We start from the raw sequence: 23,346 nt of genomic DNA, 5'->3' as shown, positions 1-23,346 counted from the left end.
TCCATGGGACTTGAATAGCGCCACCAAGCGACATTATTTTTACTTATCATCATGGCGGACACGAAGAAAGCACCTGAAACTGAAAAGAAGAACGAGAAAAAGGAGAAGGAAGACAGCAAATATGGCAAGAAAATCGAGGATGACAAAGATGCAGATTTGGTAAATTTAACTTCGAAATTAGACGTTCACTTGGTTTGAAGTTGATTAGACTTTACAGGAATATTTGTAATGTTTGAACGAGTTTTTATTCTTGTGTGTGCGCAAGGTAAACTTGCTTTGTCATCAAGGATCTCATGTGTCTTTACCTTGACCAGTTACGCTATTGAAACAAATGACTTTAACTAGTTACGCTAATGATACAATGAGGTACATTTGCTAAACTTCATCCTTCTGCAATGTATTATGACTTAACATGTTGAAAATATGCGAGATCTTTCGGTCACTTTTCCACTCGTTTAAGTGAAAAAATTGCTATAAATAAGTGTTCTGTAAATGTTTAAAAATTAAATTAATTTTGAATTTAAATAAATATGGTTTGGTTTTGTTGAGTGAAAAAGTAAACAACTCGCCTCAAAAAAATTGTATAATTTATGTTTTTTTTCTTCTCTTTAGTCTGAGGAAGATAAACAGCTACAAGAGGAATTGACCATGTTGGTGGAACGTTTGACGGTAAGTTTGTGAATCTCCAATCCAATAAGTTGTAGATACTCAGCACATGTAAACTTTTTCACAAAGTGGGACACGCTTGAATTTCTGGTAGCATTTTTCCAAAACGGTAAAACGCCCAATTACAATTGTCTCTAAAGCAGTTATCAACAATTCATCACTGAGAGATGGGATTCGCCATCTGTCCTCCCCGAAATTACACTTAAAGTGAAATTAGCATTAATTAAAGTTATTTAAAACAGGTTGTACCAGGCCGTGAAATGCTACCCCATGAAATGCAGGAGAGGATGGCCTCTGTTGCCCCTGGTCTTGGCCTTGGTGCCCTTTTAAAAAGTTTCCCATAGACTTTAAGATTTTCCAATGGAAGTACCTTTCACAAAATGAAAATAACCTTGCCCTATCAAAGATGAAACTCCATGCCTGTTCTGGGAATTAAATATTCAGTATTTAACAAATTTCAATCTTCAATAATTTTTTATTTTTTGAAATATTGCTTTCACTTGATCAGGAGAAGGATACCACACTCTACAAACCCGCGCTGGAGCAGCTTCGTCAAATGATACGAGCCTCAACAAGTTCAATGACCTCTGTACCTAAACCCCTCAAGTTTCTCCGCAAACATTATGGAACAATCAAAGAAGTCTATGAGAAGATGAAGCGCACTGAAAATAAGGTACTGGCATGAACTAATCACTCCTGGATGAAGAGAAGCAATTAAGTTTTTTTTGCTCTCTTGATCATAGACTGTCTGAAAAGAAGCAACTAGGTTTGTTTCCTCTTGATCAAAAACACTTTTCCTTAGTCTAAGTAAAAAATAAATATTGGGACACCAGTGACAACCAAAACTAATATGGCATTTTGGCCGCTAACCCTTTCTTCTTAGTAACAGGCTACCAGCTAGCACACCATATGATCACTTGTCAAGGGTTCCCCAAATTTCTCCTTTGCAATTAAAGTGTTGAAAAACATGTAGTGCTTAGTATTTATGTAAATATGCTTACTCTATTTAATCTACTTACCTTATTTAACGCTGGCTTTTTCTTTTCCAATCTCAGACATTTTGTGCAGATATCATCTCAGTCTTGGGAATGACAATGAGCGATAATCGAGACTGTCTAAACTACCGTCTTTTAGGATCGAAAGAGGACATAGGAACTTGGGGACATGAATACGTCAGGTAAGTCTGGGACTTGAAATTTACAGATTTTAGCGTTAAAGGCAGTGGACACTATTGGTAATTACTCAAAATAATTATTAGCATAAAACCTTACTTGGTAATGAGTAATGGGGAGAGGTTCGTAGTATAAAACATTGTGAGAAACGGCTCCCTCTGAAGTGGAGTAGTTTTCGAGAAAGAAGTAATTTTCAACAAATTTGATTTTGAGACCTCAAGTTTAGAATTTGAGGTCCCGAAATCAAGCATCTGAAACCACACAACTTTGTGTGACAAGGGTGTTTTTTTCTTTCATAGTTATCTCGCAACTCCGACGACCAATCGAGCTCAAATTTTCACAGGTTTATTATTATATGCATATGTTGAGATACAGCAAGTGAGAAGACTGGTCTTTGACAATTACCAATAGTGTCCAATGGCTTTAAGGCCCGGTCCCACTGCAGCGATAACGAAAACGATAATAACAACGACGCAAAGAGAACGTATTCTATTGGTCGAATTGCTCCACCCAGAATACGCACACGCTCATTCAACCAATGGAACGCATTCTCTTTGCGTCGTTATCGTTATCGTTTAATACCGCTGCAGTGGGACCGGGCCTTTAGGCCAGTAAACTTACGACCTTACAAGTCAGGCGATCTTATGTTTTTGAATAATAACACCTCACTGAGTTATAAATATCTTTCAATTCCATTGAATATTACCCACAAGAAAAATGAGTATAAATCTTTCCCTTAGTGCTTGTTAAAAAAATTGTGTGTGATAATTTTGGGTTGGATAAAGACAAATTGACTAGAGTGGGACTTGTACCTGCCACCTCCGGAGTAATGGCTGGTGCTCCACGAACTGAGCTATCTTGTCATATTGTTGGCGGTCTCCCTATTTTGTTAATATCATTGTTGGGGGTGCATGCCAGAAGCTGGAGTAACATCTTAAAACTGGTTTCTGTTGTAACTCTTGCCCAAAAACCAATGTACCATACTTCAAAAACTTTCTTGTACCGCCTTTCAAACAATCCCCTTTTCTTCCTAACAGACATCTAGCCGGTGAAATCGGCCAAGTCTGGACTGAAAACGACACCGAAGAGGAGAAGAAAGAGAAGAAAGACAAAGATAAGTTTATGGCCTTGGCTCGGGAGATTGTTCCATATCACATGAAGCATAACGCTGAGGCAGAAGCTTGCGATCTTCTTATGGAGATTGAGAAACTTGATCTCTTGGAGGAGTTTGTGGATGAGAACGCCTTCCCGAGAGTCTGTTTGTATCTTACAAGGTGAGGTTTAAACTGGAAATGTTTCTCAAGGAGCTAAGAGTGATCTGAAGATGTGTATCAATTTTGTTTGTTTATATGATCTTCCCATCGAGGGAACTCTGCAAACTCCCACAAGGGGATATAAATGCATAAATACCAAGTTGGCAACAGCCAATCTCTTTTATAACATTGGTTTGTCTATGATTATAAATTGCACAAATCAAGAAATTATAGCTCAAAAGCTAGATTTTAATAATTATTCTAGTCATTGTGAAATCAGCAGTTAGCTTGGTAAAATTCAAACCCCAACCTTGTAATTGCTTGTCCTGCAGTCTAACCACTGAAACACAGTGACCAAATTGCTAAGCAAAGTGTGATGTCACAATACAAATCACTATGGTGATTTTGACAACTCATCTTAAGATGAATCTTAGTGCTCTGTTAAAATCGAGCCCTGTAGTTACCCTATGTACCTCAAATTCTTCAAATTACTTTTATATTTTATCAGATTTTGTTTAGGTTAACCAGTTTCTGTTAAGCAAGATTTGTCTGTGCTTAGCAAGTTTTTATGAAATTTGGCCCAGGCTTTGAAAAAGCTCATTAGAAGCTCATGAATATTTTATAGACAATCATAAATAGTTCATAACTCTGTCCTTTATTGATTTCCTCCTTCAGTTGTGTGAATTATGTTCCAGAACCAGAGGATTCTATTCTACTACGAACGGCACTCGGAATCTTCCGCAAGTTTAACCGGTACCCAGAAGCAATGAGATTGGCGATCCAACTAAATGATATGGAGCTTGTCGAAGACATCTTCACAACATGCAAAGACAGGTAAATGTTTAGACCAACTCAATATGCAGCACCTCGTATGGGTTTTCAAGGTGCTGCAACGCGTTCAGCAGCCACATCCAGAAACACCAGGGCAAACCCATTCTCTTACTGATAAGTGTAACTGGGTTCTTGTATGGCATTGTACAACACACAATATATACTGCTTTACGTCCCATCCGAAGGACGGAGTTATAATGGTTAAGTGTCTTGCTTAAGAAACACCAGGCAACTAGAACGTCCTCAGATAAAAACTCAGAGATACAAAAACTCGCCAGTCCCCTCAATGCTCCAGATGCTTAACTCAATCAGTTCATGATAACAGCTCCGTTTCATTTCCTTTGTGCTCATGTTGTGTCCAAATCTCCCTTGCCTACAGAATGTTGCTGGTTTGCTTTAAACTCCCTTGTTTTGTTTTTATTTTGTGTCCACAAATCCCCCCTCATGTCCATTGCTGTTTGCCCAATTCTTGTTTGTCTGTTTAACTCTAGTAATATTTTTAATATTATTGTTTTATCATGTAAACTTGTACATATATTTTTGATGTAATTTTATTGTTAACCAAATGCCATTAGTCTATGACTTTTTATTTGGTCTTGTATTTTTATATGAAAATAAACCAATATTGAATTTGAATTGAAATGAATTGACACAAGTGTCAAGACTGGGACTTGAACCCACACTCTGCTGATCAGAAACACTAGAGCTTGAATCCTGTGTGCTTGACCGCTCAGCTATCACATGACATGTCCTTTAAAGATCTATAAAAACCTTTGTACTGTTGCTACTTTTTTTTCAAGGGTCAAATATCATGCCTGCTTAAGAGTTAATATTTCGGGTACATGCGAGGGTAGAGGTTGATATTGTATAATGAAAAAGCCTTTTGAGCCCCATGGCAGCCCGGGGCTGTATACTCCCAAGGGAGCTGAGAAAGGTTACAGGAATGTTATTGGCCCAACGTTCAGGTCAAGGGCATTGATACAGTTATTGTAAAATGTGCCATATAAAAAAATTATTATTATTATTATTGTAATTTTCTTGGATTCTCTTTTGTGTATAGTTTAACGCAGAAGCAGTTGGCGTACATGCTTGGTGCCCAACAGATCTTCCTGGAACTCAACGAAGAGACAGAAGATTTTGATGATCTGACAGAGATTATGTCCAACAGTCAACTGAATATCAACTTCTTAGCTCTAGCTCGTGAGGTACGTCTAAACATACTTCATTTGGATTTGAACCTATGACCACATGATTAATGTACCAGAGCTCTACCAACTGAACTATCTAACCTTTATGTTGGTGGTCTCCCTTTGTGGTCAATATCTTTGTCTTGGGGTAAACTTTAAAATAGTTTTGGGTTGAACAAAAAAATTACTAGAGCGGGATTTGAACATGCAACCTCCGGATTAATGTGCTGGCACTCGACCAGCTGAGCTGTCTAGCCCTATGTTGGCAGTCTCCCCTTTTCGACGATATGTTTGTTCGGGGGTGCCAGTCAGAAGCCATCCAAAAAGCAATTTTTACTCATGTGAAGTGTAAAATTTAAAAATCATTATTTCATTTTTTTAACCAGCTTGATATCATGGACCCCAAAGTTCCTGAAGACATTTACAAAAGTCACTTGGAAAACACACGTAAGTATTGGATTCCATCTTTCATTTTGTTTTATTATGCTGGTCTTTGACAACTACTAAAAGTATACCTGCCTTTAAGAGAAAATATTATTTTAGAAGATTATCAAATTTGTCTGTTATTATTTTTCTACTCCAGGACCATTTGGCACGTCAGGTTCCCAGGTCGACTCTGCCAGACAGAACCTTGCAGCGTCGTTCGTAAACGGTTTTGTCAACGCTGGCTTCGGTAAAGACAAACTGATCACAGAGGACGGCAACGTGTGGATTTATAAGAACAAGGAGCATGGTATGATGAGTACGGCTGCATCTCTAGGGATGGTACTGCTTTGGGACGTTGATGGAGGCTTGACTCAGATTGATAAATATCTCTACTCCGGTGAAGACTATATCAAGGTAAATAATTTGTGCTAAGATTTACGTTGCGGTATCCGCTGCTAAAAATTTGAACTGTCTCTAGCCACCGGGTTAGCTCGGTGTTCTAGTGGTAAGACATCTGCTCTAGCAATACAAAGGTCGTGGGTTTGAATCCCACCGGAGTGATTTGCCAACACATAGGATTCAAACTGCTGCTAGCAATCAAGCTAGCTCAGTGTTCTAGTGGTAAGACATCTGCTCTAGCAATACATAGGTCATGGGTTCGGATCCCACCCGAGTGATTTGCCTGTGGATTTTTATTCTACAGAGTCATGAAGTTAGAAGGCATTTTAGAAATAAAAACAGTTAAATTGAAATGCATACTAAATTGCGGCAGGAAGATTTCTGGTCGCCTAAAAGCAATTCTGGTCCAGTCAATATTTTGAGCCTGAGGTCTTGTGGATTGTTTTCCTGATGTCAGTGTAATCAAGTCACTATAGAGAGAGCGATACTTTTATCTGTTTACGTTTCTTTTCAATCTTTAGTCTGGCGCCCTCTTGGCTTGTGGTATCGTCAACTCTGGAGTGCGTAATGAGTGTGATCCTGCCCTCGCTCTACTGTCTGACTACGTTCTTCATGCTAACAGCACTATGCGTATTGGTGCTATATTTGGGTATGTATTGTGTATTGTATGTGAAAAGGCATGATACGTCACTGGTATATTTATATTCCAATTCTTAATTGTATTCCAATTCTTAATAATAAATATTAACTTCTGAAACCATTCATTTCAGGCTGGGTTTGGCGTATGCAGGTTCAAACCGTGAGGATGTTCTGAGTCTAATCCTCCCAGCGATGAGTGACAGTAAATCCAGTATGGAGGTAAGGGAAACAGTTCACAAGAAAATGGGGACCATTTTTATGGCTCCGCTTACTGCTAAATTCTGTGCTTACAACCACCATTCTCCGCTTACCGTGCAAACGCTGAATTTCTGCGCTAGCTTTGTAAGCATAGAATGCCTAGTAGCATGGAGTACGACGCACGCAAGCTCAAATCTCTGCTAACCCGTTGAAATATGCTTGACATCAGTGTAGGATACCCTGCTTCTTTAAGCACTAATTCTTTGCTTATGGTAAGCAGAGCCATGAAATTGAGCCTTGGTTGTCTCTTAAATTGATTTGTATCTGCTATCATATTGTACTTATAATGCATCTGTATTGGCTACAACACACCGTTACACAATAATGACTACTACTTATTCTATATACAGGTGGTAGGCATTACAGCGTTATGACTACTTATTCTATATACAGGTGGTAGGCATTACAGCGTTATGACTACTTATTCTATATACAGGTGGTAGGCATTACAGCGTTATGACTACTTATTCTATATACAGGTGGTAGGCATTACAGCGTTATGACTACTTATTCTATATACAGGTGGTAGGCATTACAGCGTTATGACTACTTATTCTATATACAGGTGGTAGGCATTACAGCGTTATGACTACTTATTCTATATACAGGTGGTAGGCATTACAGCGTTATGACTACTTATTCTATATACAGGTGGTAGGCATTACAGCGTTATCGGCAGGCATGATGGCAGTCGGATCATGTAACGGTGAAGTCAGCTCAACCATTATCCAGACCATGATGGAAAAGACATCCTTGGAATTGAAAGACACCTTCGCTCGATACTTGGCTCTTGGCCTCGGCCTGACGTACTTAGGTTAGTTCTTTCCGTACAATAAACCTTTGTCATGGGGGTAGCTATTTTGAATTTTGAGCACTGGTCGGACAGAATACTCTGTCCGTTGTCAGTAGACTGCTGAATGATAACTGGCTCACCACACTCTCCCCTTACAACCCCAGACCCAGTTTGAATACAGTCGTTTACTGACGACAGACAGAGTTTACTGTCCGAAACATTGAGTCCTCCAGTTCTTCCCAGAACCACCATCATGGAGGTTTATGTACATGGTGTCACTGCAAAATTATTTCTTATCATCCTTTCACCCTGCAAACCTTCAAGTATTATTTGAAATAATATTCCTTTGATTTGACAACAGGAAAGCAAGAAGCAGTTGAGGCCACTCTAGCTACATTAGATGTTCTCCCAGAACCCTTCAAACAATTCGCTAAGATCTTAGTGGACATCTGTGCATACGCAGGTAAGTTATAAATAATAATAATAATAATATAGCGCCTAATAACTAACACTTAATTCTCTAAGCGTTTTACATTAGTGCCCTGGTCATAGGGCCAATAACATCCCTTTTTAATGTTTCTCAGCTCCCTTGGGAGTATACAACCTGGGCAACAGTTTATATCGCTCCAAAGGCTTTTTCATTCACAATATCAACCTCTACCCTCGCAGGTACCCATTTATTCCCCTGGGTGAAGAGAAGCAATTATAGTAAAGTATCTTGCTCAAGGACACAAGTGTCACGACCGGGATTCGAACCCACACTCCGGTGAAAACGCACCAGAACTTGAATTCGATGCTCTTAACCACTCGGCCATGACACTCTACTATTATACTATCAGGTTATACCCTGATTGTGTCAACTACATATTGAATATTAGTATCTTGTGTATGAAAATATCAATTTTAATAGTCGCAGCTGGCCTGTTTTCTAATGTCAATAAAGTTTTATTTTTTTTGGTGCTGTTAATTGTAGAATCTTAACTGTAGGATGTTTATATATAAAACAAAGATATAGGCACTTATTAATTCCATCATGTTTATGTTTTAGCTTTCACTTCTATTTTTAAGCCTATTTAGGAGTCTGTGGTTTATAATACTCTTTATGAACGCTGTAAATTATTATATCATCTTATCACAGTATAATTCCTTGAGTCGGGCTACATCTCTTAGCCTTAGATCTCAAGTGTTTTTCTTCAGGATCCTCGCTGCTCCCATAAGCGCCGCCTTCTGCAACAGATCTATCCTCACATTTGTTTCCCACAGTGCTTTCAGAATGGTGACAATCGCTACAACCACCATTGGAACTACCTTCACTTTCGCCTGCTTATTATTATCATTATCAAAGAAAATTTGGCAGGTAGAACTATTTTTCAGCCAGCATAAAAAAAATAAAAAATACTTTTTGTCTTCAGGAACTGGGAACGTCTTGAAGATACAGCATCTCCTTCACATCTGCAGCGAGCACATCGAGGCCAAAGCAGAGACAGAGAAGAAAGATGAGAAAGCTGATAAGAAAGATAAAGATAAAGATAAAGGAAGTGAAGACTCAGTGGCTGATCTAGCCGCTCATCAGGGCGCGGCCGTCTTGGGAATCGCTCTGATTGCTATGGGGGAGGAGATCGGGTCTGAGATGGCGCTACGATCATTCGGACATCTTGTGAGTTTCTTACTAACGAAACAGAAATCTTATTTTGTTTTACCCATACACCGATGTGTGTTAGCACTGTATACTCAGTACTTTCCTGAGTTCTGTGAACAAATTCACAGGCATATTACTCGGGTGGGATTCGAACCCACGACCTTTGCCAATCTAGAGCTTTGCAAAATATTGCTATGGATATTATTGAATGCGAGCATTATATTCTATTTAATGATCCTTGTTGTTGTTGTTGATATGGATATGGTTTTTGCAGTTGTTCTTCCTCTTCAACCTTGCTTCTGAATGACCATTTGAAACCATTCGACAATCCAATGTGTTTTAACTGATATTCTCATTTTATTTCAGCTTCGTTATGGAGAGCCATCTATCCGTCGAGCGGTTCCCCTGGCCCTCGCTCTGATCTCAGTGTCCAATCCACAGCTTCAGATTCTAGACACTCTCAGTAAATTCTCTCATGACACAGACGCTGAGGTCGCCCATAATGCAATCTTCGCCATGGGTATCGTCGGTGCTGGTAAGTTTGAACCTCCAATTTCATTAAGCACAAATAATTTGCTTAGCACAAAACCAAACCTCTCCCTTAGCAAAAATAGGTTACCAGACAGCGCACTATAAAGTTACCATTGCTGCGACTGGTACCTCGGTCATTTCTTGCTTATCCAAGAAATTTGCTTAGCAGAATTTACTGCTTAACAGCTTTATGAACTAGTTTGAGTTTGTTTTGGATTGCTTATCATGAAATTTGTGTTCCTCTCATACTTCCTATGCCCCTAAAAATAATTGATCACTCTCTAATGTTGCTCCCATGTTAGAGACTGAACTAATTTGTTCTCTGAAGCATTTTCTATGTAAATTATGTTTTGAACATATTTTGATGGATACTGGTGTCGGTGGATTTTGTCTCCTGCTCGATGTGTGTCCCCCTGGAGAGACAGAATCTCCTGCCACAACGACACTTCTTGTTTTGATATATTAAGGCCAAGTAAATAAAGAAACATGTTTAGCGTCCCCGCCCGCTTCCTTTTTACAGGCCGCTTCTTTTTTATTAAATTTTTATTTTTTTATTTATTTTATGCACATTTTTAATTTTTTTTTTAATTTTTTAATTTTTTAATAGGGTTATTTTATATGATCTCAGCAAAAACAATCTGAATGTCTTGTCTGAATGCCTCGACTAAATTGTTTCATTTATGTTTTGTGTATTTCAGCAGTAGAAAAAACAATGGATATTTGACATTTTTTACAAAGAATGGCGGCCATCTTGAAATAAAAAATAAAAAGCCCCTCTTCCTCCCTTTTTGAAAAGTCCGGACGTGAAACATATTTTATTTTTTACTCGGCCTAATATTGTATGCATTCCTACCTTGTACCAAATTGTAGAGTTTTATAATATTCATGTATTCCCTCCTCAAAACTCCTTCAAGTCATTGTTATTACATCACCTTCAATGATGTTCTTTTTATTTTATAACTATTTTCATTCAACAAATTTATTTTTGAGTTAAACTGTTAATTTTTGATTGATTGCTGTAATTTGTTTTGTTTTGTATTTGTCAGTGGGCATTTCAAAAGAAAAGCCTTATGGGCTTCTGTAACTGCCCCCATATTGGTTTGTTCCATATTCATTACATTATATTGTTACATTTTTATTATTATTTTTTGTTTTCACTAATTATTTTTCTCAATCAGTTCTTAATTGTGTTTGATATAATTGTACTAAATTTGTATTTTGTTCTCCCTTTTTTCCACCAATGTGGAAATAAATGTTGTTTGAATTAAATTGATTGTACTAATTGATTTTTAATTTATTTATTTATTTTCCTGTACTAAATATTTTTTTAAGCGCTGTGATTTAGTTTTCTAAGTAGAGAGATTTAAAATGCTTTTAATTATTATTGCTCTTTTATTTCTTTTAGGGTTAAGCATAGTTTTATTTAAAGCTCCTAAGAGCATACTTTAGAATTGGCTCGTTTGTTATTATTTTTCTTACAATTATTATTATTATGTGGTTAGTATTACTATTAATGTTATTGGAGAACCCAAGTGTCATCAGAACTTAAGTCCGATGCGCTTGATTACTCTAACAGACTTTGAATAATTAAGCAATTGTCTTCTTTTCAGGAACAAACAACGCTCGCCTAGCAGCGATGCTTCGTCAGCTTGCACAATATCACTACAAAGATGCGTCCAATCTCTTCATGGTCCGCATAGCTCAAGGATTGACCCATCTAGGGAAGGGTACATTGACCCTCTGTCCATACCATAGTGACCGTCAACTCTTGAGCCAGGTGGCTACGGCCGGTCTACTCTCTACACTAGTCGGCTTTCTGGACGTCAAGAAAAGTAAGTGAAAATTACTGCATAAATGTCTTTTGAAATGTACTTGTCAGTAATAATAATACTGAGTTCTTATATTGCGCTTTACCACACCGGATGGGCGTCTCAAAGCGCACAGCATTTATATTTTTCTTAGTTGTTACTATTTCATGTTTATGTATTTTTAAGCAGTGTAGTTTCTATTGTGTACTTGTATAAAAATAGCATTAAACCAAGTCTAGTGTAATCTAGCCTTATCCATTATTGGCGCCATTGTGGCGTGTTATGGTTGAGCGGTTCAGAGCACCAGATTCAAGCTCTGGTGTTTGATCGGCAGAGTGTGGGTTTGAAACCCGGTCGTGACACTTGCTACGTAAAATTGGGGAGGTAGTGCTTTCTGCTCTATTGGCCAGGCTTCGGATTGATGATACCCAAGCCTTCATCCGTATGGACTGTAAAAGGGGGTAACCCTGTTTCAGCCCTAGGAGTAGGTGGCAATGGCCTCTGGACAAAAATAATTGTAGCCCACACCTTGAAGTGGCCTTCAGGCCTTGTGTGTCAGGCGACTTGCATAATTTGTTTATATTATATGTCAGGATACCAGTTGTAAGCCAGATTCCTCCCAGCCAAATTATAAAAACTGTTGACTTGTAAACCAGTTGTTTACCCCGACGCCAACCACATTTCCTCTGTGTTTATTCTTTGCAGCAATACTCCGAAGCTCTCACTATCTTCTCTATGGTCTGGTGTCGGCAATGCGACCCAGGATGTTAGTGACCTTTGATGATGAACTACGACCTTCCCCGGTCCAGGTCAGAGTTGGTCAGGTATGAAGCTATCTATTATGATCATCTAAATTTAATCCTTATTCAATTGTCATTGTTATTTTGAGCAAAAACAATAAGTGAAATTATTATTGTCAGTGTTGTCCCCATAGTGTATTGAGTTGCGCAGGTATGAAGCTTCGGTTGAATAACCCTTTTTATTTTATCTCCCTTAGGCTGTAGATGTAGTCGGTCAAGCTGGTAAACCCAAGACGATTACAGGGTTCCAAACACATACTACACCGGTACTCCTCGCCTACGGAGAGAGGGCTGAACTTGCAACGGAAGAATGTATCCTTTTATGGTCATTGAACCAGAGCTCCAGTTTGGGCAAAAGATCTTCAAGACAGCTGGGCCGACTGTTATGGCTCTGCTTACCGTAAGCAAAGAATTGGCGCTTATGTCAAGCATATTTCATGGGTTAGCAGGGAATATTTGCTTGTGCGTGTGCGTACTAATCGTTACTAGGTATTCTTCGCTTACGCAGAAATTTGGCGCTTGCACAGTAAGCAGAGAATGGTGATTGCATGCGCAGAATTTGGTGGTAAGCAGAGCCATGAAATTGGACCCAGGGCTTTTAGCTCATAATTATCTACATAGTAAACACTTAAACTATACATAAGACCTGAGGACTTGTCTGGTCTTGAGTTTACTGGCCTGATTGTAAAATTACCGGGCCTTGGGCCTGTGGTCCAATGTAAATTTCGAGGTCTGATGTTTCTTGTGGTTTTGCTGTTAAACAACTCACTCTTTCATTCTGTTCATTTATTATTAAGTGAGGGTTTCTCAAATATTAAATTTTCTTCATTAATTTGTGTTTGTCTCTTCTTGTTTCTATGAATAACCCTTGACCTTGATTATTCAGTTTTACCTCTGACGCCCATCGTTGAAGGTTTCGTCATCTTGAAGAAAAATCCAGACTTTGAGCAGTAATCAGAAGATCCTCAGAAAATATCCACCGTCAACATTCTTCTAGCTCAGATAGTTCATTAATCTCAACTTTGTTAAAAAAATAAAAAAAGGAACCCTCATGACAAAAACTGTCTTGGAAGTTTAAACCTGGTATCTTTTAAAGCATAATGTACATTTTGAAAAGTAAATCACAGTTTTTTCTTGTGAAAAGTTAAGAGGGGGAAAAAGGAAGAAAACCAAAACATAAATATTGGTACCCTCTGAAATTGGGGTGATTGTCTTTGTCAAATAATTCTTGAAGCCTGTTGTCTTAAAACAATCTTGTGTTGTCACAAGTCCACCAACATGTTCACAAGTCCTTATTTCATATTTAACAGGGAAGCTTTTTGACTGGTCCTTAGGTGTTTGTGGACCAGTGGACCAGTGTTAAGGCTGTATGGGTTTCTGGTTATCAGTGGAGTCAGTTTGTGGGTGTGGCTTATAGAGGGATTATGCTACACTTGCGATAGAGCTTTCTATGAGCTCTGCAGTCAAGTAATGCACTTGACTTTAAAAACAGAAAAAAACAATTCCATTCTGATATGTTAATTGTAAAGTTTTGAAGTATAAAACTGTATGAATAATTTAGTACATTGAAAATGATTGTAATAGACCTATGGCATTGGTCACCATAATTGGGGTAAAAAACTGGAAACATACATTACACCAGTGCTGCGCTGTACTATCAACCTATGATAGCTCTTCACTGACCTCAGTGAGGGCGCTGTTTGGGTCTTGTGATGTCATGGAAGGGGTCGTTTGTGGGAGTGCACTACTTTAACATTATTTCCCAGTCTTACAATTTTTCTGTGGTTTAAGATTGAAAAACAATTGACTAGAATAGGATTTGAACCTACCACCTTGGGATTAACGTGCCAGTGCTCTACTAACTGAGCTTCTATCTAGCCCTTTGTTGGGGGTCTCCCTATTTTGTCAATAACTTTTTCTGTGGCATACAAGTTGCATTTTTTTCATCAACACAAAGAAAAGTTGAAGGTTTATTTGAACTTTTATCTTTTTTTTTTATGTTAACAACTGCACTTGTGGACCATTTCTCATGAGATTGTTTTGAAGCATAGATAGTATTCATCTTCCGACTGTCACGTGACCCCGATGAGGTCAGATTTATTGAATATTCTTTTACCAGCTTCTTTAAATATAACTGTCAATGTTTTCAATGTTATAATAAAATGTCTGAAGGGATGCTTTGTAAAAAGTCACAATTATTGTCTACTTTTACTCTTTTACTATTATGTTTTGTGTTGTACTCTAATTGGTCACATGTCGTTTACCTTGTGCTATAAAGATTTTAAAGCATTACAAATGAAAAAGATGTGTGCAAGAAATTAACTATTTGTATACACAATTTACATTTTATTTCAATGTTTCACAAAGTATTCAGTACTAATACATGATACCACTCGACCATGTGGATGTTTTATTTGAACATTTATTTAATTATATTTACCACTTATTTAAATATGAATTGATTATAAAACTCTGTTATTTGTGGTATTTTCATAAAATGATACAGCAATGCTAGACGCTCTCATTTCATATTGACATAAGATTCTACATCCAAAGTTATTTTGATTTTTTTCCCCTAGGGAATAAAATGTAGAAATATTGCCAATTGAAAAAGAAAATTTAAGTTGCAGCTCCCTTAAATAAAAGTCCGGTTTGTGGCTATGGCCAGACCACTGAAATGGCCTACTCATCAACACTGAAGCTGCATCCACTACACATAGCTGTAGCCAAAGTCGTTTAAGTCTGCTTAATTAGCCAATGACTTGACAAAAAAGTAGTTCCGTTTGGGATTATTGCTACAATCAACACATGGGACGCAACAATTATGTTTTACTTCTATTTGCACCAATTCAGGATTTATCATACATATATTTATATCAATTAATAAGAAAACATTTTGTTTAAATAACAAAATAATGAACGACAAAAGGAGGACAACTTAGAAGTTCTAAACCTGGAATTCAGAAAGAAAAGAGTACGACTTGAAACTTTGAAAGGCGGAAATACAATACAAGAAAGTATGAATTAGAACAGTGAAATTTGAGTTGGCTCCAATTTGCTTAGCAGAAACAACTTATTCAGCATAATGCTACATCAGGCACATTGCTTGACTGTTTTTTCGCCTAGTGATATGTTACAGTAAGCACTTCAATAAGCAGCTAGTAGCATAAAAATGGAGTAGTCTTTTACGCAGACAACTAGAATATGCTTGTTAAAACTTATAAAACACTACTACTTTGGAGCCAGCACTTACACAAATTATGTTATACATGATGTAATGATGTAATGTGAGAAATGCTGCCATGGTTTACAAAGATATTCTTTAATAAAGTAAAAGAGTCCTGTTGAATCGAAGAAATTGTTGAGAAAAAAAGCAAAAGGAATGTAAGAAGATAAACCTTGGGCCTCACTATCGTTTGTAGGTTTGGCGTAACCAAACTAACGCTAACATTCGCTTGACCCGCCATTTTGGAGGGCAAAGAAACTAAACTGGTAACCCAGCCATAAAACCATTTGATACATATTAGTAGGTTACCAGTTCCCCGCGTACTTTTGTTAAGCAGTAAGCTATATACGACTCCTGGCCTTGATGTAAACGGTTTTAATAAATTCTAAAATTGCATGTTTGAAGGAAAATGTTTTGTAATAAAAGTAAAAACACACCATAAAATAAGAACAACCACGACCCCCAAAGCAAAAGGAATAAAAATTGGAGTTTATTTATATTTCTGGGGAGTTTCAGGAAATAATTATGTAAACCAAAGGTTGGTGATTTAGATCAAGCAGGGCCATGTCAGTCTAGCGCCCTCTTGTGTTCACATCTTCTTCACTTACTAGTTGCATTCTACTGCCATTTATGAATGGTCAATCAAAATGCCTATAACCAATAACTAATTCTGTTGAATTGGCCATTGGTTAATCACAAGCTATTGAACGAAACAGTTAATGTTGCAACTGCGAAAATGCGACCAATGGCACCAACAGTAGGAGGGTTACTTTTATAAATACTCACGTATATTAATTTTCAGATAAATACAAATGTATAGAGATGACAACTTCCCAAAGCATTGTCAACTACATCACAATACTGAGTTGTCCAGAGCTTCGATAGGTCTCTTATAACCGTTCCCAGAAGTTGATGTTGATTGGATAGTAGACGTAAGCGTAGTACTCCTGCTGTCCAATCATAAGGCCCGGAATGTCATAACCAGACTAGGGGGGAAACAAAAGGAAAATGCTGTCATTCTATTGGTCGATTCAGGTTGGACTTATATCCAATCACATCCTTTAGTCAGAATTAAATTCACCGAAATGCACTCCAAAACAAAAATATTGTATATATAGAATATCTTTGTGTGGGAGTGCCAGTCAAGAGCTGTACAAAGATGGGCAGCCAATGGAAAGAATGAAGGAATGGGGTAATGTGGTCTTTATGTTTAGCGAGTGTTATGAGACGAGGTGCAGAATTGTTATTATGATACTTACATCCGTAGCCGTGCCAGCATTGCTGTCTAAGTGGTCATAAAGTACTGCTAATGACTCTCGAAGTTTCCTCTGGGATTTCTTGTAGGGTTGAAGAAGCATGGGTTGGAAGTTGACTGGCAAACCATATCTGCATGTGCACAAGTAATTTCATTTAATTTATTCTGGTTGTGAAGGCAAGGACTCTCAGTGTTTCTGATCAGCAGAGTGTGGGCTCGAGTCCCAGTCATGACAATTGTGTCCTTGAGCAAGACACTTGATCATTATTGCTGCGTCCTATGGATGGGATGTAAAGCTGTAGGTCCAGTGTGTTGTGTCATGGTTTGACTGGCTGCATGTTACACCACAGCACCTTGTAAATGGTGCTATGTAATACAATTGGTCTCATACTTCACAACGTAGCTCTGCATACCCTGCAGGTACTGAGTGTTACAGTGTCTTTAGGGTTACTGAGTGACAGATTTCAGCCCTAAATACAAAAAGCCATTATTATTATTAACAATTGTCTGTAATTACCTTAGCACTGATTCCACAAACACCCTGAGAGCTTTAACGTGGATCCACGCCATAAAAGCTTCACTAAAGTTGATCTTCAACCACCTAACCAGTGGACCCTGAAAAGCAAAACAATGGACAGTCAAACAATTATCATTAACTAATAATCACACATCATTGTAGGATAAGATAAAATATTATGATAAAACACTTCAGTTCTGTATTCTGGTCTTTTGGGGTGTAGTAGACGTGCACTATAGATCGAATTAAAGATGCTATGTCAGATTTTTGGCCCCAAACATTAAAAAATAGATTTTTTTGAGTGAATGGTATTTCAAAGAGTATCACCCGCTCTAACGAAAAAAAGTTAAACTTTTGCTTTTAATGGTCAGGAACCATGACAAAAATTTAAAACGTTTCTTATAAAACATATAAGAATTGGTCACGTGATATATTGTCGGGATCCCGACAAAAACTAATTTTGAGCACTTTCTTTCACTGCTACTAATAATTGGCAGACTTTTTCGAGCAATGGCTCAAATGAAAGCTTGTAACTTTCTCGACCCCAATCAAAATACCTTTTTTTTGGGGGTCAAATCTGCCAAAAATCTGGCATCTTTAAGATAGTCCATGTTTATATTACTCTGGTCAAACAATCCTCCCATAAGAGATTTACACATGGTTGTATCCACAAGTTTACTAATTATAATTTCTTTCTACAATGCTGTTACTTACATATTGCCTTTTCTTATCTGCTGCTAGTTTGTTGAGTTGGTCTTTTCCAGCAGCCAGTGCTTGCTCATTGTAGGTGAAATCTCTTACTGTAAACCTACAAAGAAAATAAAAACAAACCCATTCATAATTTGAACTCAATGATTCTTTACTTACTGTAATAAGAAAGAGATGTAGAATAGAATAGAATAATGTTTTATTGTCACTTGTAAAAAACAAATATTTGTACAGTGAAATTCGTTTTGGTTTTGCGTGTCTAAAAATATGTGATATAAAAATTACACTAAAAATTGTACCATTTATACAAAAATACATCGAAATATAATATAAACAACATACATAATAAGTAAGCCACCGTGGTTAGACTGAGAACTTGCAATCACAAGGTTGTCCGTTTGAATCTTACTAGGCTAACTGCTGATTTCACAATGACTAGAATAAGTATTGTTGTTTAATTACCTAGGTAGTTGCACTTCTTTGTAAGTTAATGACAGAAAGGGCTGGGGATTAATTTCTCATGAACACAAACCTATTTTCTCTGGCATGTAATTTGTATTCATCCACCACTTTCTGGAAGAGTGTGACAGTGAAGAGTCCATGCTCTCCATCTTCATAGATTTTTCTAAAGAGAGAGGACAAACTTAATTCAGCAACATCAACATCAAGATAGTTAATACATACATCTTAAGCCGGCTTCAGGTCGACCTTGACTTTTCAGAATCACACTGCGCCTGAGTTAAGACCATTGGGAACTTTTCAGTCGGCGATTATTTACGACCTGAGCGTAACTGTGATGATTTTAAGACAATCTGAAACAGTCGCTCGAAAAAATTAACAGTCGCAAGAGCAGAACATTTTCAACTTGTACGACGTGATCCCGAAGGTCAGGAGGATTTCTCAGTTGTTGTGACCTGAGCACTTTTGTCTGCGCGTTTCAGACGGTTTGTTGCGGCCGCAAGAAAATCGTAGGTTGACCTGAGGCCGACTTTAGTGTGATTAGAACAAAATATTTGAGAGAAGGTCTCTGAGATATATCAGGTCTGAAACTGGAACATTGACGAGGCACCGAGGCAATGTCTCATGGGCACGTGGAGGCAATAGGAGACTTTCCAACGCTAGGCGGCAGCAGACATACCGGGTAAATTTCCATTGTTTACGTAGTTCTGAACATGCGCATAATTCTGAGAACAATGGATTTACCCGGTAAGTCTGCTGCCCTCTATCGTCCCAGAAAGTCTCCCATTGCCTCCATTGCATCTGTGAAGTATCGGGCATGAAACTGGAAAATGGGTACCAACGCAATGACAAGAGGCCTCTGTGAAACTGGAACATTTTAAGGGGTACCAGGGGGCATGGAGGCGACTGCCTGAGTTAAAAGTCTCCTACCTTGTTGATTTTGGAACAACCATATCAGCCAACTTCTCATACTTGGATTCCCAGTCGTGAACCGATTGCCTACAAATTAAAAAAAAAATCAAAAAAAAATCAATCATTCCAATACTTATGAATTATATCAGTCATTTTGTACAGACCATTTTGTGGGCCAGTCAAATGCACATAAAACATATTTGATATATTTCTTGAGCATTGTACTTACTTTGGAACCACTACAAGCAGCGTGGTGAGGTACTCTGACTCTGTGACGAAATCATCTTTCTTAACAAGGTCGCCAAGGTTACGAGTCAGTAAACTTCCCCTAGAAAGAGAAAAACAAATCTTAAGATATTTACAAAAGGATTACAAGTTGAATAGGGGCTGTCAAGGTTATACAAAAGTATCAAAACAGTCACTGAAAGATGTGTACGATATTCAAAATGTAAGAAGAATAGTAAAATGTACACAGCTGACTGGGTCTGAGTGTCAGTCAGTGAAATGGTATAATGCGTGGAGTGGGTCTTGTTTAGGGGTTAAAGGTCACAGGTCAGAAGTTCATACTTACGTTGCCTTTCTCTCCAAGCTCTGCAGGTTGCCTTTCAGGTTATTATACGCAGATGCTTTTGTCTTTAAGTCGGAGTCCATCTGAGAGACTTGTTTGGAGATGATTTCAGCGATGTTCTTAAGGGGTTGTTTGATCGGGTACTTCGCTAGGTCCCACTGGAATCTTGTGATGTAGGTCGTCAGTTCCACTGTAGTCAAAGTTTACAAGTGTAGTATCAATGTAGATCAATAACTAGGATCAATAACTAGGGGCTTATAATAAGGCATTTGTACTAGGGATTAGGGCCAATGACGAGGGCCAATACTAGAGAAAATACATACTGGGTCCAACAGTACTAGGGGCTAAGGACCAATAGTGAAGGTAATGGCACTGGTCAATAATGGAGGCAAAATTAGGGAGGCAATGCTGTAGAAACAAATATGAATCAGTGTCATTTCAGGAGGCATTATACGGGGGCGAATAATAGGAATGACTGTAGGGGGCGGGGCAATAGTGGAAAGCAATTTATACATATTGGGGCCACATAACAAGGCTAATTTAGGGTGCATATGCTGAAACTTAAAGGAATTGGGACATAAAAGGGGGGGGGGCAATTGGGGATGATTTAAGACTCTAAGACATACCTCCACTTGCTGTAAGATTCTCTGCAAGAAGATCTTTCTGATCCTCAAGAACGTCTCCAAGGTAATGCGCCAATTTATGAGCAACGCTTCAAAGAAAATAAGGAAAACATTTTACATTGATTAATAACTGAAATCAGAAAAAGGCCAAATCATTATCATCATCATGTTGATTTTAAGAACGTTGCCCAGTCGGTTTTGATTTGGCCTGCTTCCCCCTTATTGGCTCTCCTCCACTTGACCCTGTCTGTCGCATCCCTTGCATCGACTCCAAGCAGTTCCATGCCATTTGACACGGAGCTCTGTCATGTCTTGCGCGGTCGGCCGAGGGTTGTGAGCCCACCCACAATTATGATAGTATGCACCTCTTGACACAGACATTTTCAGTGACTGTCCAGCAGGACCAGTTGAGTTAGCTTGTCATTTCACTAGTCCGCCAGAGCTTTCACTAGTCCGTATTTCTAAGATGACTTCCCACCACTTATTTGCTTTATATGACATTGTTTGCAGATGCTACGAAGCAATCTTACCTCTCAACATACGCGTCTAATTTCCCCAACTCATCGGACAAGCCAACCAAAACGTCCAATGTTCCGACCTTGAGGTCTGGAATGGTGAACTTATGATTCATTGACATCGGAGCGGGCTTGGATGTCGTCATGTTGAGTTTGTCCCATGTTTGCTGACAGGTTTTATCCCCAGGAGCAGAGATCAACCAAAACTCTGTCAAGTTACTCATCTATAAATAAAATAAAAAATAAGGATAACTTTCCGTATGGCGCCATCACTTTTTCACCCCTTTTTACAAAAAGGGATAGGCCTATCTCATTGAGGTTAATTAGGTACTATATTATTTCACATCAAATGAAAAAGTGGTGGCACCATACGGAAACTTTTCCAATAATAAAAAGAAACACAATAAGAACAATATTGTGTTTAGGTTTTAATTTTTTCTTTTTAAGATTGAATGAATGACTGAATAAGTTTGTTATCTCTCTTCCTTCAATTTCAAGTACAGTTCATCTTAGAAAGTCGGTGACTCCCGAATAATGTTGTACTATGTGCAGTGCAATGGGTATAGGAACGCGTGAGTAGTGACGAACTGGTGGAAGAAGGGGGTGCGAGTAAAAACCAAAACAAAGATGACCATTGCGCTTCACACACAAAAGTCAAAACAAGAAAGAGTGAACACACACTAGAACAAATAGGTGTCTACTTCTACTTGCTTCATTACTCGGAAGAATCCATAAAAATAAGGGTATATATAAATGATAAACGCCAGCCAGAGCAATATTATAAGCAGAGAATCAGAAAAGAACACAACATTGCCATGATTGCAGAAGGATTGGATCATTGGTAACTTTGGTTGGTGACAAAAATGCCGATGCGATGGTGAAAGAAACATAATATTATTGACATTTACAAAAATTATATTTGAGGCTCTTTTATTCTATCATAAAACTTTAAAGTAAAAGAATAATAGTCAATAATTGTACGGACTTCCATTATACGTCCATTAAAAGTCAAATCAGTTAAATCTCACCTTGATTTGGGGGAGAAAAAACAGCGAACTTTACGCAGCACAACCCATCAGCAGTTGCAATAACATTTAATATATCGACTGGTCCCTCAAGTCTGTATTCTATAAACAGAGTATGGTGGAATAGGGTACCGTACAAGGCTTGACTCAAAACAGTCCTTCCATTTTTTTCACGTGACAGAAATGACTACACATTACATTTCCGATGTTATTTTCACTCTATTGGATGCGGTATTGTGTGTTAAAGCATAGGGCTATTTTTAGAATGCAGTATTTCACAAAGATCAAAGTGATTACCAGTCCTTCGACTTTTCTGCATTTTCTGCGTTAAAAAGTGTTATTTAATCATGTTTTCTAAATCTATTGTACCATGTGATCAATCAAAATGGGAAATTATGTTTGAAAAAATGGCTGAAATATGTGCCAGCCATACAGCTTTGGGGTTGTGTGGTTCTATCGTTGGCCACGCCCACTTTTATTTTTTTAACCCACGCAAACAAATTAAATATCTCAGAAAAATATTGTAATTTTTTTTTTAAACTAGAACTAGAAAATGGTGTTCAACTCATGGAGAAAATGTAGGCCTACTGATGCTGGATAATTGGTTTTTAAGAGTGATTACAAACGTCATCATCTGATTATAAGGAGAGCGATATTCCCCTGTTCTTTTCGGCATGATTGATGACATGCAACTTTATTTCAAAAGAGGCTAATCACAGAGGGCTCGCCTATGCAGACCGGGAGTGACGTCAACCAAGGGATCAAAACATGAAATTTCAAGGGGTTATTCTCTTTACCGCCAGCCCAAAAGTGTACGTTGCGCAATTTTGGAAGGTAGAAAAACATAATGGTTGTTTTCTTTTTTCGTGATTTTTATTTTAATTTTAAATTTAATCCCCAGTTTCAGAATTCAGTGACAGTTGGTGGGCGTGGTAGGAAGGGAAAAGTTTGTTCGTGCTAAAATTAAAATTCAATTTGTTTGTCAATGAGAAAATATCTTCACCTGCCCCCCCCCCAAAAAAAAAAATATAAACAAATTAACAAAAAATCCTTAATGGCACACGCACGCAGCATGCTTCCTTGCAGCAGGGAGGGGCATCTTTTAAAATTATATTCAATTAAGGCTTCTTACACAA

At 38.0% G+C, this 23,346-nt stretch overlaps 2 protein-coding genes across 2 annotated transcripts; one reads left to right on the top strand and one right to left on the bottom strand.

The window, feature by feature from the left end:
- The first annotated feature begins 45 nt into the window (after positions 1 to 45).
- Positions 46 to 15,423, top strand: LOC117299099 (26S proteasome non-ATPase regulatory subunit 2-like). Its single transcript, XM_033782537.1, has 19 exons — positions 46 to 159; positions 613 to 669; positions 1,175 to 1,339; positions 1,722 to 1,843; positions 2,876 to 3,112; positions 3,767 to 3,925; positions 4,983 to 5,127; positions 5,496 to 5,556; positions 5,693 to 5,949; positions 6,456 to 6,583; positions 6,705 to 6,792; positions 7,483 to 7,645; positions 7,986 to 8,087; positions 9,037 to 9,281; positions 9,630 to 9,798; positions 11,405 to 11,626; positions 12,308 to 12,426; positions 12,600 to 12,714; positions 13,289 to 15,423. The coding sequence occupies exons 1-19, from the start codon at positions 52 to 54 to the stop codon at positions 13,354 to 13,356; spliced, it is 2,730 nt and encodes a 909-aa protein (XP_033638428.1). The 5' UTR covers positions 46 to 51; the 3' UTR covers positions 13,357 to 15,423.
- Positions 14,726 to 22,292, bottom strand: LOC117299100 (V-type proton ATPase subunit C 1-A-like). The gene is made up of 11 exons (XM_033782539.1): positions 22,214 to 22,292; positions 21,201 to 21,409; positions 20,674 to 20,759; positions 20,051 to 20,237; positions 19,709 to 19,807; positions 19,498 to 19,566; positions 18,641 to 18,733; positions 18,115 to 18,208; positions 17,401 to 17,498; positions 16,888 to 17,014; positions 14,726 to 16,614 (listed from the first exon to the last, which is right to left on the bottom strand). Exons 2-11 carry the CDS (start codon positions 21,407 to 21,409, stop codon positions 16,519 to 16,521), a joined length of 1,158 nt encoding a protein of 385 aa, XP_033638430.1. The 5' UTR covers positions 22,214 to 22,292; the 3' UTR covers positions 14,726 to 16,518.
- Positions 22,293 to 23,346: the final 1,054 nt, after the last annotated feature.

Source organism: Asterias rubens, chromosome 14, assembly GCF_902459465.1.
Source record: "Asterias rubens chromosome 14, eAstRub1.3, whole genome shotgun sequence".
NCBI classification, from domain to species: domain Eukaryota; kingdom Metazoa; phylum Echinodermata; class Asteroidea; order Forcipulatida; family Asteriidae; genus Asterias; species Asterias rubens.
Note: the sequence above shows the minus strand (reverse complement) of the source record. Positions and strands in the feature narration are given on the sequence as shown.